This window comes from Saccopteryx bilineata, chromosome X (genome assembly GCF_036850765.1).
Source record: "Saccopteryx bilineata isolate mSacBil1 chromosome X, mSacBil1_pri_phased_curated, whole genome shotgun sequence".
In the NCBI taxonomy this organism is placed as follows: Eukaryota; Metazoa; Chordata; class Mammalia; order Chiroptera; family Emballonuridae; genus Saccopteryx; species Saccopteryx bilineata.
Window position 1 is genome coordinate 64,539,493 of NC_089502.1, and position 16,086 is coordinate 64,555,578.

A 16,086-nucleotide genomic window follows, 5' to 3' on the forward strand; every position below is an offset into this window, starting at 1 on the left:
CCCCTTTCAATTTCACTCTGTCCTTTGTGTCCCTAACAATTTTTGCCTCATCCCTGTCAAGGGGTCAGGTTCTTCCCATAGTCATTCTGACTATCGTAGCAAAAATCGACATTGCTTTTCTACCTCAAATCGCCAGGCTAAACACGCTACAGTACTCAGCCGGGAAAATGAACTGAGTTTCTAACATTCGCGCGAACAGCACAAATAAACGCTGTAGCCAACTCCTGGGACCCGCCGCTAAGAACTACAATACCCAAAATGCACTGTTTCCTTTTCCGCTTTCTACCGGAGCAACACTTAACTCTATCTCCTTTCCACTAGCAATAATCACATGACACGGTTCCTGTCAAGATGGCGGATAGTCTCCCTTCGGAGTTTGATGTGATCGTGATAGGGACGGGTATGTGTGGCTCTGCGACTTCCCGGACAAAGTATGGGAAGTCTGTCTGTTCCTACCTTCTTTGTCAGTGGCGAATGCTGGACAGAAATGCCAGGGGTTGAGTCTGGTAGGGAGGACGGAAAGGAAGTGAGGTAGGGAATGGATGCAGCGCGGGACCTGGCCGCTCTAGCGAGGGGCTTGGCCCGCGGTGCCTAGCGCCATTTGAGTAGGGGTCGATTTGGTCGATACCGAATGCTGAGGTTGGTTGCTGCGGGTGATTCCTGTAATTTCCTTACAGGGAGGTGGGTTTGCAGGGTCATGAGAATGGAGGATCGGGATTTTTATCAATGGAGACGCCTTCGGCATGACACGATTCCTTCCTTGGTGATTTCAAGGTGATATTTCTCATCATTTTGTCTCGCCATTCCATAGGAATTTTTCATGTATTTATATAATTCTAGGGCGCAGTGAAGCTCGGATATAGCTAAATGCTCAGTTTTTCTAAAAGCTGCTCAGTTGTTACCCGTGCACGCTTCAGTTTACTAAGGCGAGGAAACGGATTCTTTTCTATTGTGTAGAGAAGTCTAGGGAACTGCATCTTTCGAGGTAGCCATTATTGCGGCTTTATGGTGCAAAAAGAAAGCATTTTGCTTTCTTCCATCAACCAAACTACCCACAGCTAAATGAGTTGATAACAAGTTTCTGTGAGTTCCAGTTCAGGTGTGTGATTTTATCTTCCCCTTGTTTCCCACTGTTTATTTTCCATGTTTTGGGTGGAGCCAGAAACCCCTCTGCCATTACTAGTTGACCAATTCCACGTCCAACACATGGCAGAGGACGTTTGGCAGGACGTGGTATTTTTTTTTTAACAGCCTAAAGTATGAGTTTTAGATGGGGGTAAATAGATTGTTGGGTAGAGTTTTCCCTTGTTTGCAGAATGCAGTAGGCTGGAGAAGCTCTTGTGGATAAGACCTTGTCCATTGTGTTATTAAATTCAGTTTCTTGTCTTCTCAAACAGTAGGAGCAGCCCTGTTTCCAGGGCAGTAGTAAAAGAAAAGCTACTTATTTTCCAATGCTTATTATTTACTAATGGCCATGGTAAGCACTTTGTAAGCTGTGTGGAATCCTCACAACCTTGGACTATATCCATTGTGTTGGAGTGTGTTATGATAGAGGTAGTAAGACACTCTGAGTGATCTAGAAAATTGCATTAGGAGGCATTTGGTAACTCATTTTCGATTTACTCTAGTAAGAGTAATGTTATAAGTATGGCAAGAAACTTATCTGAAGTTAATCTTTAAAAAATTAAGTTTTTCATGATTACTTAATGGTGAATATATTCTGAGTTTATCAAGCAAATTGCTTAAATTTATGATATGAAGCTTTGTTTTTAGATATGTCAAAGTGGGAAAATTGGATAAAAGCTATTTCCCAAATAAATGGGTCCAAAAATTCTTATCATTAGTTGATTGGAATTATTTTTAATGTGTTTGGAATACTTGTCTTCTGAATTAGTTTGCTGAAAGTCGCATATAAAATGTGTTTATTAAATGTACTAGCTTGAGTAAATCATGGGAAAAGCAGTGTTTCATAGATTCTGTTTTACTAACAAAAGCAGTTAATCATGCATGTATTAGAAATATGGAGAAATAAGCTGAGATGTAGCTTTTCTTTATGTTTTTTTATCAATTTCTCCTTTTAAAATTTTTAATTGAATTTATTGGTTAACAAAATTAGACAGTATGGAGTTACCTGAAAAAGTGTAAACATGGAACTGACTTATGATCCAGCAGTTCCTCTTCTGGGAATTTATTTGAAGAAACCCAGAACACCATTTCAAAAGAATATATCCACCCCTGTGTTTATTTCAGCATTATTTACAAGAGCCAAGATTTGGAAGCAGCCCAAGTGTCCATCAGTGGATAAGTGGATAAAAAAGTTGTGGTACATCTATACCAGGGGTCCCCAAACTTTTTACACAGGGGCCAGTTCACTGTCCTTCAGACCGTTGGAGGGCCGGACTATAAAAGAAAAACTATGAACAAACCCCTATGCACACTGCACATATCTTATTTTAAAGTAAAAAAACAAAACAGGAACAAATACAATATTTAAAATAAAGAACAAGTAAATTTAAATTAACGAACTGACCAGTATTTCAATGAGAACTATGGGCCTGCTTTTGGCTAATGAGATGGTCAATGTCTGGTTCCATATTTGTCACTGCTAGCCGTAACAAGTGATATGACATGCTTCCGGAGCCGTGACGTGTGCATCCCGTGTCACCGGAAGTAGTACTGTACGTGAGCGACGCTGTACTTTGCAGCACCAGCACATACAGTACTCCAGGAGCACAGGATGTGGATGCATCCAGTGCTCCTCTCACTGACCACCAATGAAAGAGGTGCCCCTTTCGAAAGTGTGGTGGAGGCCGGATAAATGGCCTCAGGGGGCCGCAGTTAGGGGTCCCCTGATATACACAATGAAATACTATGTAGCCATGAAAAAGAAGGAAATCTTACCTTTGTGATAGCATGGATGGACCTGGAGAACATATGCTAAGTGAAATAAGCCAGGCAGAGAAAGACAAGCACCATATGATTTCACTCGTATGTGCCATCTAATGAACAAAATGAACTAACACACAAAATAGAGACTCAGAGAGAATGGGCTGACAGGTGGGGAGGGTTTGGTGAGAGGAGAGGATTGATTGAGCAGAACAATGCCAAAAAGAGAAAAAGAAATAGCTCATGGACACCGATAACAGTGTGATTGTGGGGCAGGTTAAGGAGGGTGTAGGGATAAATGAAGATGGATGGAGACCTGACTTGGGGTGGTTGAGCAAACAAACAGTATGGTGTATAGATGTGTTGTAGACATGCAATTTTTCTTTTAGCAGATTTAGTCCTAGTTAAGAAGTCATCAGCAGGCACTTGATTCTCTAAGTAAAATCATCTATGGAAAATATTTTTACTTGATTCTCTAAGTAAAATCATCTATGGAAAATATTTTTAATCTTTGTTTTTTATTAATTTGTATTTCTTTCCATTTTTCATAATATAGGGTTTTCCTTAAGATCATGTTTTAGAGGGATATGGGAAAATGAAGTTTTGTATGTATTTTCTTATGAAGCCCATTACCGTCTGATTATGAAATACAGGAAATATCTCTGGAACACCCAGAGATTCAGGCAGAGGAATAAGATAACATACTTGAAGCATAGAGAGTATAAGGAAGGAGAACCAACTGGAGTCTTAGTGGAGAGAACACAGATAGATATGTGACAAGTATCTAGAAAGTGGCCTTTAGTTTGGGTACACAGTTGTCATTTTCAAGACATTTTGTGATTTAAAAAGATCATTTTGTGGGTTGTAGAGAAGTATTGGCTTCAGGTTAAAAATAGTCTTAGTAACATGACACCTCAGGGGAGGTGACTTATCTGGCAACCCGTGTGATCTCCAACCTGCAGCAGAGCCAACAACTCTGCGGAAGAGTGGGCAGTGCAGAAGTTACTAGAGCTCTGTGGTAATATCTTCATGCTTTTTTAGATAGGGGACTCAGGCTCTCAGGGCATTTTAAATCTTACTTTAGAAATAATTCTGGCATTCTCAGAGTATATTAGAAGCATCTTATTAGAGGATACAGGAAGTGTTATCAGCTTTTGCAGAAGATGTGTTGGGGGGGATATCATTAGATATGTGACAGTTCATATCCTTGTTGGAAAGGAAAGAGTTTTAACACCTAAAATGCAAAAACCTCCATCAAACAGCACAGTGGCCTGGGACCACTAAGGGTAGTGATGTCCATTTTTCACTGTTTTCAACCCACAATTACTGAAAACCTAGTGCCTGGCCTTGTGCAGGTGACCATATTGCCTATTCCAAGGAACTGTTGGCGGTTCAGGACAGTTGCGTTCTCAGAGCTGTTCATAAGCCAGTGTGGGTATTCCATTGCATACTTCTGGCTTTCTGAAGACCATACACAATATTTTGGGCTTCTTCCTCCAAGATGGGTTATGGAATAGACTAGTTTAAGATAGTTTTTAAAGAGCATAAACACGTAAATAGGAGTCTTTTTTTTTAATATTTTATTTATTGATTTTTAGAGAGAGAGAGAGAAGGGGGGAGGAGCAGGAAGCATCAACTCCCATATGTGCCTTGACCAGGCAAGCCCAGGGTTTCGAACCAGCGACCTCAGTGTTCCAGGTCGATGCTTTATCCCACTGCGCCACCACAGGTCAGGCTAGGAGTCTTATTGCTACAGATTATGAGGAAAGAAATGAGTTAACCAAAATAACACACATGGGAATAAGAAAAGCTGTTGCTCTTAAATCCCGAGCACTCCGCTGGATAGCACTCCACATAAAACAGTAATGGGCTGCAGGGCAGAACAGGAATCACGTGAGCTTCCTGAGTGACTTTTGGAAGATTGCATAATGTCTTGGGACATCATTTTGTTCATCTGCAAAGTAAGAGATTTGAATTAGGTGACTTCTAAGGCAGGCATCTATGAGTTCGAAAATTGACCACCGTGTGTGCATAATCCTGACCCGGTCCTTGAGAAATGGTGAGCTCTGTATTGTCCTTCTAAGATGTCAGGCCAGTGTTTAATATACTTTGCAAAATGTCCTATAGAAATGGCTCATAAAAATCCATTTTTCTCAAAAACGACAAGCTGCTTTTCTCATGTAGGTAGTGTATCTCCTTGATGTTGGTGGAGGAGTAGCTACACGTCTTTAAACATTGGAGGGCTAGGATTCTTCTGCAGGCGGTGTCAGAAAAGCTGGTATTTACCACATACCTATTTATGCCAGATTCTGTTCCAGCAGATTTCCCTTATAGAATTTCATGGAATCCTCTTCCAGGAAGCCTCTATATGGTTCTAACATCCCAGGATGTCCATACTTCCCCTGCCTGGATTTCCAGACACCCATGGACCCATGGTCTAGGGCAGACGTTTTGTGTTTTGTTTTTTTTTAATTGCAAGATGCCACCTATTTTTGGGTTATGAAATCAATTCCAGTGTTTAAAAAAAAGATGTAGAATAGAATATATCAGCATATATTAATTACATAAAGTAAGGATAAATATAGTTTCATGAAACAGTTCATTTGTGTGGAATCGTGTGAAATACACCCATACCTCCAGTGTGGGGCAAAAGTATGTTTACAGTTGTGAGTGCATGAAATAGTTTATTCTTTTTTTTTTTTGTATTTTTCTGAAGCTGGAAACGGGGAGAGACAGTCAGACAGACTCCCGCATGCGCCCGACCGGGATCCACCCAGCACGCCAACCAGGGGCGAGGCTCTGCCCCTCCGGGCATCGCTCTGCCTTGACCAGAGCCACTCCAGCGCCTGGGGCAGAGGCCAGGGAGCCATCCGCAGCGCCCAGGCCATCTTTGCTCCAATGGAGCCTTGGCTGCGGGAGGGGAAGAGAGAGACAGAGAGGAAGGAGGGGGGGTGGAGAAGCAAATGGGCGCTTCTCCTATGTGCCCTGGCCAGGAATCGAACCCGGGTCCCCCGCACGCCAGGCCGACGCTCTACTGCTGAGCTAACTGGCCAGGGCCGAAACAGTTTATTCTTATATTATTATTATTTACTAACTCTTGTACTATTATCCATGTGAACAATTTTAAATCTTTTTCTCTTCCCTGTGTATAGATCTATTTACAAATACCCGTATATTTTAAAAATACACAGAAAACAAAGAAAAGACACAAAGTGGTAAGAAGTGTTACCTTGGGGGAGTGTACTGAATAGGGAAAGATAAGGGTCTTTCACTTTTTATGTCATTTAATTCTGTCCAGTTAGATTTTTTTAAACAAGCTTTCATTATTTCATTTTTTTAAGAATTTTATTAATTTGTGGAAAGAGAAAGAGAATGTGTTGTAGTAATATAAGGCTATAGTAATTAAATATATAGAAATATAAAAATATGGAAGCTATATAAAAGTAATTAAAAGGATATTAAAAATAATTATTAAAATTAAGTAAAGTTATGCCAATTGGATAGGAATTAATATAGTGGCTTAGTGCCATAACTGTAATAAACAGACTCTGACTTACAAGCAGAGCCCAGTTAGTGTGTTTGTGAAATTATACATAGATAAGAAGTGGTTTGGTGTTATTTACATTAACTTTGTAAATTAATGAAAATAAGAACATCTTAAAAAGTGGTTTAATGTAAACATTTCAGTAGATTGACATAAAGGACTCCCAAAAAGGTGGTTTGAGGTGATAATCCTGTAGATTGACATCTGTTAGAAGGCATTGGCCAGAAAAGGTACTAAAGCTGAGGGGCATCCTGCTGCAGTAGTTGCCCAGACTCCATCGTTGATGTGGACCATTTCCACACCACTCTGAGCTCTGACCAAAGCCAGCCGAGAGGAGCACAACGACGGGGCCCCCTTAAGCTGTACCCAGGGACGCCAAAAGGATCTGTGAGTAATAAATTGCCTGTGTGATTATTGCAACTAATTTGTGTGTCGGTCGTGTCTTTCCACTGGTGGCATTTAACAGTAGCATCCTCATTGCCGCCTCAAGAGTAGGCTCGAAGAGGCTGCCAGCCCTGCTAATAAGCAGGAGTGTCCCACTGCACGGGGAAGTCTAATCAGGGATGCCTGATCGAAGTAGAGCTTGGGCTCTACTGGGACAGAATGAAAGTGGGAGGGGGGAGAAACAGGAAGTATCAACTCATAGTAGTTACTTCCTGTATGTGCCTTGACCAGGGAAGCCCAGGGTTTCGAACCAGCGACCTCAGCATCCCAGGTAGATGAGTCTGTCCACTGCGCCACCACAGGTTAGGCCTCATAATGTTCATTTTAAAAACACAGAAAGTGAAATGGAAAGGAGTCCTTAGAGATCGCCTAGTGACTGTGGAGAGACAGTGCCTCACGTGCCCAAAGTCACAGAATAAGAGAGAAATAGATTTCGGACTCCTGACTCCCAGTGTGCTTTCTCTTAGACCCCACTGCAGGGTAAATAAGGGCCATCAACTCGCTGCCCTGGAATATTTATCACTTCTAGCCTTCACAACAACCTTACTCAAGATTATAGTGATAAAGGGAAAAGTTCAGAAAGAACTTTCTCAAAGCTACCCACTTCTCCTTGCCACCAGAGTAAAGACACAAACACAGAAAGGGTTAAGGCAGGCTCCCAGGGTTGTGGGTGCTCTGGACAGTTTAGCATAAACCTTGAATTGCAAATCCTTACACTGCCAGCCTTAATAGGGTTTCTAAGGAGGAGGAGAGATTATGGGAAGAGAAAGAAAGGGAGTAGAGGGTGAGGCTCCCGCCACTGTAGGCTCTCAGCCAGCCTCCTGAGAGCCCTACATTTGCCCCTGCGATACCTGTGACAAATTGGGGACAGGACACGGAGCCAGGGGCTAGACACAGGCTCGAGTTCTGGCTTGGCCACTTAACTATTCCGTCACCTGAGGCACCTTATTTCACCTTACCAAGTTTCTTCAACAGCAAAACAGATAAGAATGGCGGAAAGAAAAGCGATCAGTCATGTGGCTATGGTTAAGATTTAATGAGACGGTGTCTGTGGCCGGAGAAGTTGTGAGCCACTCGCCCTGATCACGCAGGTGGGGTTGGGACCTGTGGACCTGCGTGCAGATCAGAGCACAGGAAGTCTGTGTTCTCTGCAGCACGCGGACCCCTCTCTGTTTGTATACAGATCTATCTGCCTGTCTGGCTATCTATCTACACATTTTGAGGGGGGATAGCCAGGGGCAAAATCTTTTAAAGTCTAGGAAATGAAAACGGTATTTCAAAAGTCCTTTACTTTTATAAACGCTACCCCATCCATATGTTTTATTTATTTTGACATGTCTGTATCTCCTTTAAGCAGTAAAATGTAGTGACGTACTGAGGCTCAGAAATCAGACAGACTGGGTTAGAATCAGCAATGCCTCTCCTGTTTTTTAACGTCCAAGTTTGAATTTTCTCATCTCTAAATGATGAGTCGATGAAATAATTCCTGTAAAATGCTCAGTGGGTGCTCAGGAAATGTAGTTGATTTTTAGAAAGGAACAAAAGAGTGAGAGAGAGAGAGACAGGAACATGGATCTGTTACTGTGTGTGCTCTGACTGGGGATTGAACCGGCAACCTCTGTGCTTTGGGATGATGTTGTAACCAACTGAGCCATCTGGCCAGGGCTGAACCTCTTCCTTGTTAATGTGAGAATGCTAAAGGAACTAAAGAAAGTCTACAGATTTTGGGAAAATACTTTGCAATTTTTCAGGTAATTATTGAAGGAGGACTATGTTTTTTCTTGCTCTCGGTACCTAACAAAGTAAAGGAAGTCCTGTGACTCTGGAGAAGACTCTGGAAGGGGCTTACCCCTCCCTGTAAATCATAACTTGGAGCCAGTCCCGCTAAGAGAGCCACATCTGTTCCCAAAGTCCCCTCTGCAGCATTGTTTTTATTTGCCAGGTCTCGTGTCATTTTCTCCAGTGTTATGCTGTTTTGAATAACCCAGGCTTTAGCAATTAAAATCAAATATGGCTGCTCGTCAGCACATTCTCGTGTTTAACATAAAATCCCAACGCACAGAAACAATGATAATTTCATATAATTATAATTTCACATAATTTTGTATAATCGATTCATGCTAAATTATATGCTATTTAGTTTCAGTACAGAGTCTTAATTAAGAAGTTGGGTTGTGCTTGCTTTGGATGTAAGTAGCTTGAGAAGTAAAATAGACCAAAGAACAACATCAGTTCCCAGTTCATACATACAGTATTTGCTATTTAGCCAAGAAAGTAGAGATACTTTGATTCATTCATTGTCTTTTTGCATTTCAGATAATCTAATTAAAGGGCAGTGTAAAAAGGGATGATGATTTATCACAGATGCTGATTTCTCAAAGCATCCATGGCTATGAGAGCGCTCATCTTAGTCTTATCGTATTGATGGCCAGGGTGGTGCTTAGCAGAAGTGTTTCAGCTCATACTGGGTTTCACCAAGAGCTTAAGTGGGTCATGTCATACTACCTGACTGGTTTGGTTTATATCACATTTAGAAAAGTTCCAACATCTGCTCTTTTCTGCTGGGTAGTGTTCTTACATATTTTTTTTGTTCAGCCCAGAGTTTATTTTGAGTTATAATGGCTTTGGTTATTAGCATTTTCAGTCATTTTACCTTGTTTTAAAATGTTTTGGATCGTGTATCTATGAGTGAAATTTGCACATTTGTTAGCTGCTTTCCTATATAAGATGTAAAGTAATTACCATGGGAAAGTTTATACAAGCTAAAGGATAGAGAAATAAGGTTTTATCTACAGATATCAGGCATGTCAGGAAGTAAGAACCATGTTACTTTGGCCTGAGCTATTTAAGCCAAATAGATGGAGATTATTAATTTCAGTACCTATAATACACTGTTAAATATGTGAAAATATTTTCTAGCATTCATTATATGCCAAATACTGTGCTAATCCCTGTAAATGTATTAGCTCATCTGATTATCTTGATAATCCTGTCTGTGGTATAAACAATTATCACCATTTTACAAAAGTGGAATCTAAGGCAGGGGTCCCCAAACTACGGCCATGGGCCACATGCGGCCCCCTGAGGCCATTTATCCGGCCCCCACCGCACTTCCGTAAAGGGCACCTCTTTCATTGGTGGTCAGTGAGAGGAGCACATTGACCATCTCATTAGCCAAAAGCAGGCCCGTAGTTCCCATTGAAATACTGGTCAGTTTGTTGATTTAAATTTACTTGTTCTTTATTTTAAATATTGTATTTGTTCCCGTTTTGTTTTTTTACTTTAAAATAAGATATGTGCAGTGTGCATAGGGATTTGTTCATAGTTTTTTTTTATAGTCTGGCCCTCCAACAGTCTGAGGGACAGTGAACTGGCCCCCTGTGTAAAAAGTTTGGGGACCCCTGATCTAAGGCTTACTAGCTAGGTAGGTTTGACGTAGGCCAAGCTGTGAAGACTGGAGTTCCTTTGACTAAAGCTGAGGTATTAGATTGAGCTTGTTGGATTCTTCCAAGTGAAAAAATATCTTATACTATCATGATTAGATCAGTGTGCCCTAGTTTAGCAGTTGCTTCGTTGTGGGGAGTTAGCATTGTTGGCATCAAAACCTGATGCTCTCGTTGATCAGGGTTATGCTGGTGAGATGCAGCACCCAATCTCCATGTTTTTAATAGGGAATGTGGATCAGGATGGCTTTCCTAACTCTGCTGCTGTAGGTCTCTCTCTTCTGTGTTTTCACAAAGTAATAAAACATAGAGCCTAGGATCTGAGATCTCCTGGCTGTATTAAACTTCCCCCAGTTGTGAATTGACCTCTTTTTTCCTTTGCCTTGTTTTCCTCATGCTGAATTTGGATTAGATTCCAAGTAGTTACTCTTTAGTTAAGGGATTTATCTAGGAGGGTTTGGTTTGCTGGTTTCTTAACATTCATAGGCCCCAACTCCACCCCTTATTTGTCCATCACTCTAGCACTCCCAAGAGTTTTGCCCTCTTCCACGGATTGGAACCTTGTAAGTTCCCTCCCTGGTCCTGCTACCATTCTCAGAATGCCCTGCCAAGCTTACAGTGAAGGCTTGATAGCAATTTTGTGGTTCTCTGGCTCTCAGGGCTATCACAGATTTCTTTGTCTTTTTTTTAAAATTTTTATTTATAAAAAGATATTCATTTCTGCTTCTCTGTGCTTTGCTTCCTGTTGTGCTGCATCACCAGGATCCCTGTGCTTCACCTGCAGCTCGGCCAGCCTCTGCTTCTGCAGAGCCTCCAGCTCCTCCTCCTCCATGGTACGATCAGCCGGGTAGAACAGCCGCTGTCTTCCTTTTTTATTCTTCTTCTTGCACACTTTCTGATACTTTGTGGATCTGGGTGGCTTGAAATGACCTACTTGTAATTTGGAGTTCATCATGATAGTTTGTCACCTAGCTTTGTTGTAGATGTCTGTGGGTATATGGTATTTTGGTATTCCTGGGTTTACTGTTTTCATGGGTGTTCTGTCATATTGTGGCTAATATCATCTTCCCAGAATCCTGTGTAAATTTTAATTTTTTCACATTTCTGTGCTTTTAATTTAATTTAATGAATTATAAATATACAATATCCTATTAGTTTCAGTTATGTATCCTAGTGATTCAATATTTATGTACATTATGAAATGATCCCCACGATAAGTCTAGTTACCATTTGTCACCAAAGTCTTACAATATCATTGACTATGTTCCCTGTGCTATACATTACATCTGCATGACTTACATCGTTTATACTAGATGATTGTACTTTGTAGTCTCCTTTACAAATTTCACAAGCCTCCTCAATTGTTTCCCTGTCTGAGAACTACCAGTCTGTTTCCTGTGTCTCCGAGTCAGTTTTTCAGTTTGTTTGTTTTGTATCTTAGACTTGACATGTAAGTGAAATCATATGGTATTTCTCTTTCTCTTTCTTATAGTTTCACTTAGCATAATACCCTCTAGGTCCATCCATGTTGTCAAAAATGATAAGATTTCATTTTTCATGGTTGAGTAATATTCCATTGTATGTATATGCCACATCTTTGTTATCCATTCATCTGTTGACAGATACTTAGCTTGCTTTCATAACTTGGCTAATGTAAATAATGCTGCAAATGTACATAAGGGTGCATACATATATCTCTTCAAATTGATGTTTTTGTTTTCTTCACATAAGTACTCCAAAGTGGAATTGGTGAGTTATATGGTAGTTCTATAGTTACTTTTTGAGGAATCTCCATACTGTTTTCCATATTTGTGACACTAGTTTACATTCCCACCCAACAATGCACTAATTCTCCACATCTTCACCAACACTTGTTATTTTCTCTCATTTTGAGAATAGCTATTCTGATGTTCCAGGTGATGTTTCATTATGGTGTTAATTTGCATTTCCCCAATGATAGTGATGTTGAACATATTTTCATGTGTTTTTCACAAACCTTATGCGTCACTAATTTCCAGCCCTTCATTTTATCTATAAGGATATGTCTAAGAAAGCTGAACTTCAGAGCGTTTAAGTGGCTTTCTAACTGTTGAGTGTGAACGTGAAAACAAGAATTCATTTTTCCCGACACTTAGCTCAGTGTTATGAACATTAAAACAGTGTTCTTGTTATTAGACACTCCTAAAAGCTCATTCTATAAATTTTTAAAAATTAACATGAATTTTGCAAGTACATATTTTGATGGCAGTATATGCTTCTAAAATTCTAAATTACATAGCTATTAATAACAGTATTTTCTATGGAGAATAAATCCAGAGATATTAAATTACTGTACTAATATGTTTGGTATTTTAGTTGGTCAAAGTGAATTAAAATAACCGTCAATTTAAAAGCTATTTTTTAAATTAAATTTAATGCAGTGACATTGATAAATCAGGGTACATATGTTGAGAGAAAACATCTCCAGATTATTTTGACATTTGATTATGCTGTATACCCCTCACCCAAAGTCAAATTGTCTCCGTCACCTTCTATCTGGTTTTTTTTTGTGCCCCTTTCCTCCCCCACCCCCTCTCTCCTTCCTGTCCCATACCCCTCCTCCCCCCCCCGTTACATTCTTGTCCATGTCTCCGAGTTTCATTTTTATGTTCCATCTATGTATAGATTCATATAGTTCTTAGTTTTTTCTGATTTACTTATTTCACTCTGTATAATGTTATCAAGGTCCATCCATGTTATTGTGAAAGATCCGATGTCATCATTTCTTATGGCTGAGTAGTATTCCATAGTATATATGTGCCAAAGCTTTTTAATCCACTTGTCTTCTGACAGATACTTGGGCTGTTTCCAGATCTTCGCTATTGTGAACAATGCTGCCATAAACATGGGGGTGCATTTCTCCTTTTCGAGCCGTTCTATGGTGTTCTTGGGGTATATTCCTAAAAGTGGGATAGCTGGGTCAAAAGGCAATTCAATTTTCAATTTTTTGAGGAATCTCCATACTGTTTTCCACAGTGGTGCACCAGTCTGCATTCCCACCAGCAGTGCAGGAGGGTTCCCTTTTCTCCACATCCTCGCAAGCACTTATTCTGTGTTGTTTTGTTGATGAGCGTCATTCTGACTGGTGTGAGGTGATATCTCATTGTGGTTTTAATTTGCATTTCTCTGATGACCAGTGATGTTGCACATCTTTTCATATGTCTATTGGACATCTGTATGTCCTCTTTGGAGAAGTATCTATTCATTTCTTTTGCCCATTTTTGGATTGGATTGTTTGTCTTCCTGGTATTAAGTTTTACAAGTTCTTTATAAATTCTGGTTATTAACCCCTTCTCAGACATACTGTCAAATATGTTCTCCCATTGTGTAGTTTGTCTTTTTATTCTGTTCTTATTGTCTTTAGCTGTGCAAAAGCTTTTTAGTTTGATATAGTCCCATTTGTTTATCCTGTCTTTTATTTCACTTGCCCGTGGAGATAAATCAGCAAATATATTGCTCCGAGAGATGTCAGAGAGCTTACTGCCTATGTTTTCTTCTAAGATGCTTATGGTTTCATGGCTTACATTTAAGTCTTTTATTCATTTTGAGTTTATTTTTGTGAATGGTGCAAGTTGGTGGTATAGTTTCATTTATTTGCAGGTAGCTGTCCAATTTTCCCAACACCATTTATTAAAGAAGCTGTCTTTATTGTATTTCCTTACCTCCTTTGTCAAATTATCAGTTGTCCATAGAGTTGTCCTGCCAACTTGCTGAATTCATTTATCAGGTCCAATAGTTTTTTGACTGAGACTTTAGGGTTTTCTATATACAATATCATATCATCTGCAAATAATGTGGGTTTATTTCTGGGTTCTCTGTTCTGTTCCATTGATCTATATGCCTGTTCTTATGCCAGTACCAGGCTGTTTTGAGTACAGTGGCCTTGTAGTATAACTTGATATCCGGAAATGTGATACCTCGCACTTTATTCTTCTTTTTTAAGATTGCTGAGACTATTCGTGTTTTGGGTTTTTTTTTTTGTTTTTTTTTTGGTTCCATATAAATTTTTAGAATTTGTGTTCTATATCTTTGAAGTATGTCATTGGTATTTTAATTGGTATTGCATTGAATTTATAGATTGCTTTGGGTAATATAGACATTTTAATGATGTTTATTCTTCCAAACCATGAGCATGGTATGTGCTTCCACTTGTTTGTATCTTCCTTGATTTCTTGTATCAATGTTTTATAATTTTCCGAGTACAAGTCTTTAGTCTCCTTGATTAAATTTACTACTAGGTACTTTATTTTTTTGGTTGTAATAGTGAAGGGGATTGTTTCCTTAATTTCTCTTTCTGACTGTTCATTGTTGGCGTATAAAAATGTCTCTGATTTCTGAGTATTAGTTTTATATCCTGCCAACTTGCTGAATTCATTTATCAGGTCCAGTAGCTTTTTGACTGAGACTTTAGGGTTTTCTATATACAATATCATATCATCTGCAAATAATGATAATTTTACTTCTTCTTTTCCAACTTGAATGCCTTTTATTTCTTCTTCTTGTCTGATTGCTGTGGCTAGGAATTCCAGGACCATGTTGAATAAGAGTGGTGAAAGGGGGCACCCCTGCCTTGTTCCTGATCTTAAGGGGATTGCTTTTAATTTTTGCCCATTAAGTATGTTTTTTAATCTTTTTTTTTACTCTTTTTTTAAAGACTTTATTCATTTTAGAGAGGAGAGAGAGAGAAGGGAGGAGCAGGAAGTATCAACTCCCATATGTGCCTTGACCAGGCAAGCCTAGGGTTTTGAACTGGCCACCTCAGCGTTCCAGGTCGACACTTTATCCACTGCGCCACCAGATGTTTGGTTATTTCCATATCACTCAGTTCAACTCCTGAAGGTTTCTCTTTTGGTTTCATTTGGATTGCACTTCTTTGTCTTCTCATTATGTCTGTGTTTCAGTGTTTTGCTTGTAGAGTTGGTTGAGTCTAGGCTTGGTGTCTGCCTCCAGTTTTATTTTTTTATTTTTCTGTAGTTGGAAATGGGGAGACAGTCAGACAGACTCCCACATGCACCTGACCGGGATCCACCCAGCATGCTCACCAGGGGGCGATGCTCTGCCCATCTGGGGCGTTGCTTTGTTGCAACCAGGGACATTCTAGCACCTGAGGCAGAGGCCATGTAGCCATCCTCAGCGCCCGGGCCAACTTTGCTCCAATGGAGTCTCGGCTGCGGGAGTGGAAGAGAGAGACAGAGAGGAAGGAGAGGGGGAGGGGTGGAGAAGCAGATGGGTGCTCTCCTGTGTTTGATTTTCCTGGCTGGGAATTGAACCCGGGACTCCTGCACGCCAGGCAGATTCTCTACCACTGAGCCAACCGGCCAGGGCCTGTCTCCAGTTTTTAATTGTGTTATTTCTAGGTCTTCTTGGGTTGGCATCAGCTATTATTTGTAATCCACTTTTGGTTTTGGGCGACTTTGAAGTCTTGATTTGTCTGTTTTCTTAACAGGTTTAAGTCTTGTTTACTGATCTCAGCAGGGGTCTTCCTTGAAATTGTATCCAGGAATGTGGTGGGTGTAACCTGAGACTCTGAAGGCCACTTCTACCAACTAATCTCTCTGAGTGCAGGGTGTTTTCTTAGCTTTAGTAGGGGGAGGTGTATTTCAGATCTCCATGGAGACCTGAGTTACAGCCCCTCCCCACTTTTTGTTTACAGCTGTGTCTTGTTGAGCTGATTGGAGCTTCAGAGATGTCTGGAGATCTGTGATGGGGAAGCAGTCAGCCTTCTGTTTT

At 40.3% G+C, this 16,086-nt stretch overlaps 1 protein-coding gene across 1 annotated transcript in view; it reads left to right on the forward strand.

Moving 5' to 3' along the window:
* Nucleotides 1–327: 327 nt before the first annotated feature.
* The window catches only part of CHM (CHM Rab escort protein), a 190,573-nt gene continuing 174,814 nt past the window's right edge, over nucleotides 328–16,086 (forward strand). Inside the window, exon 1 of the mRNA XM_066248947.1 lies at nucleotides 328–400. Coding sequence (XP_066105044.1) covers nucleotides 352–400 — 49 coding nt within the window. The 5' untranslated portion in view covers nucleotides 328–351. The remainder of the gene's footprint in view (nucleotides 401–16,086) is intronic.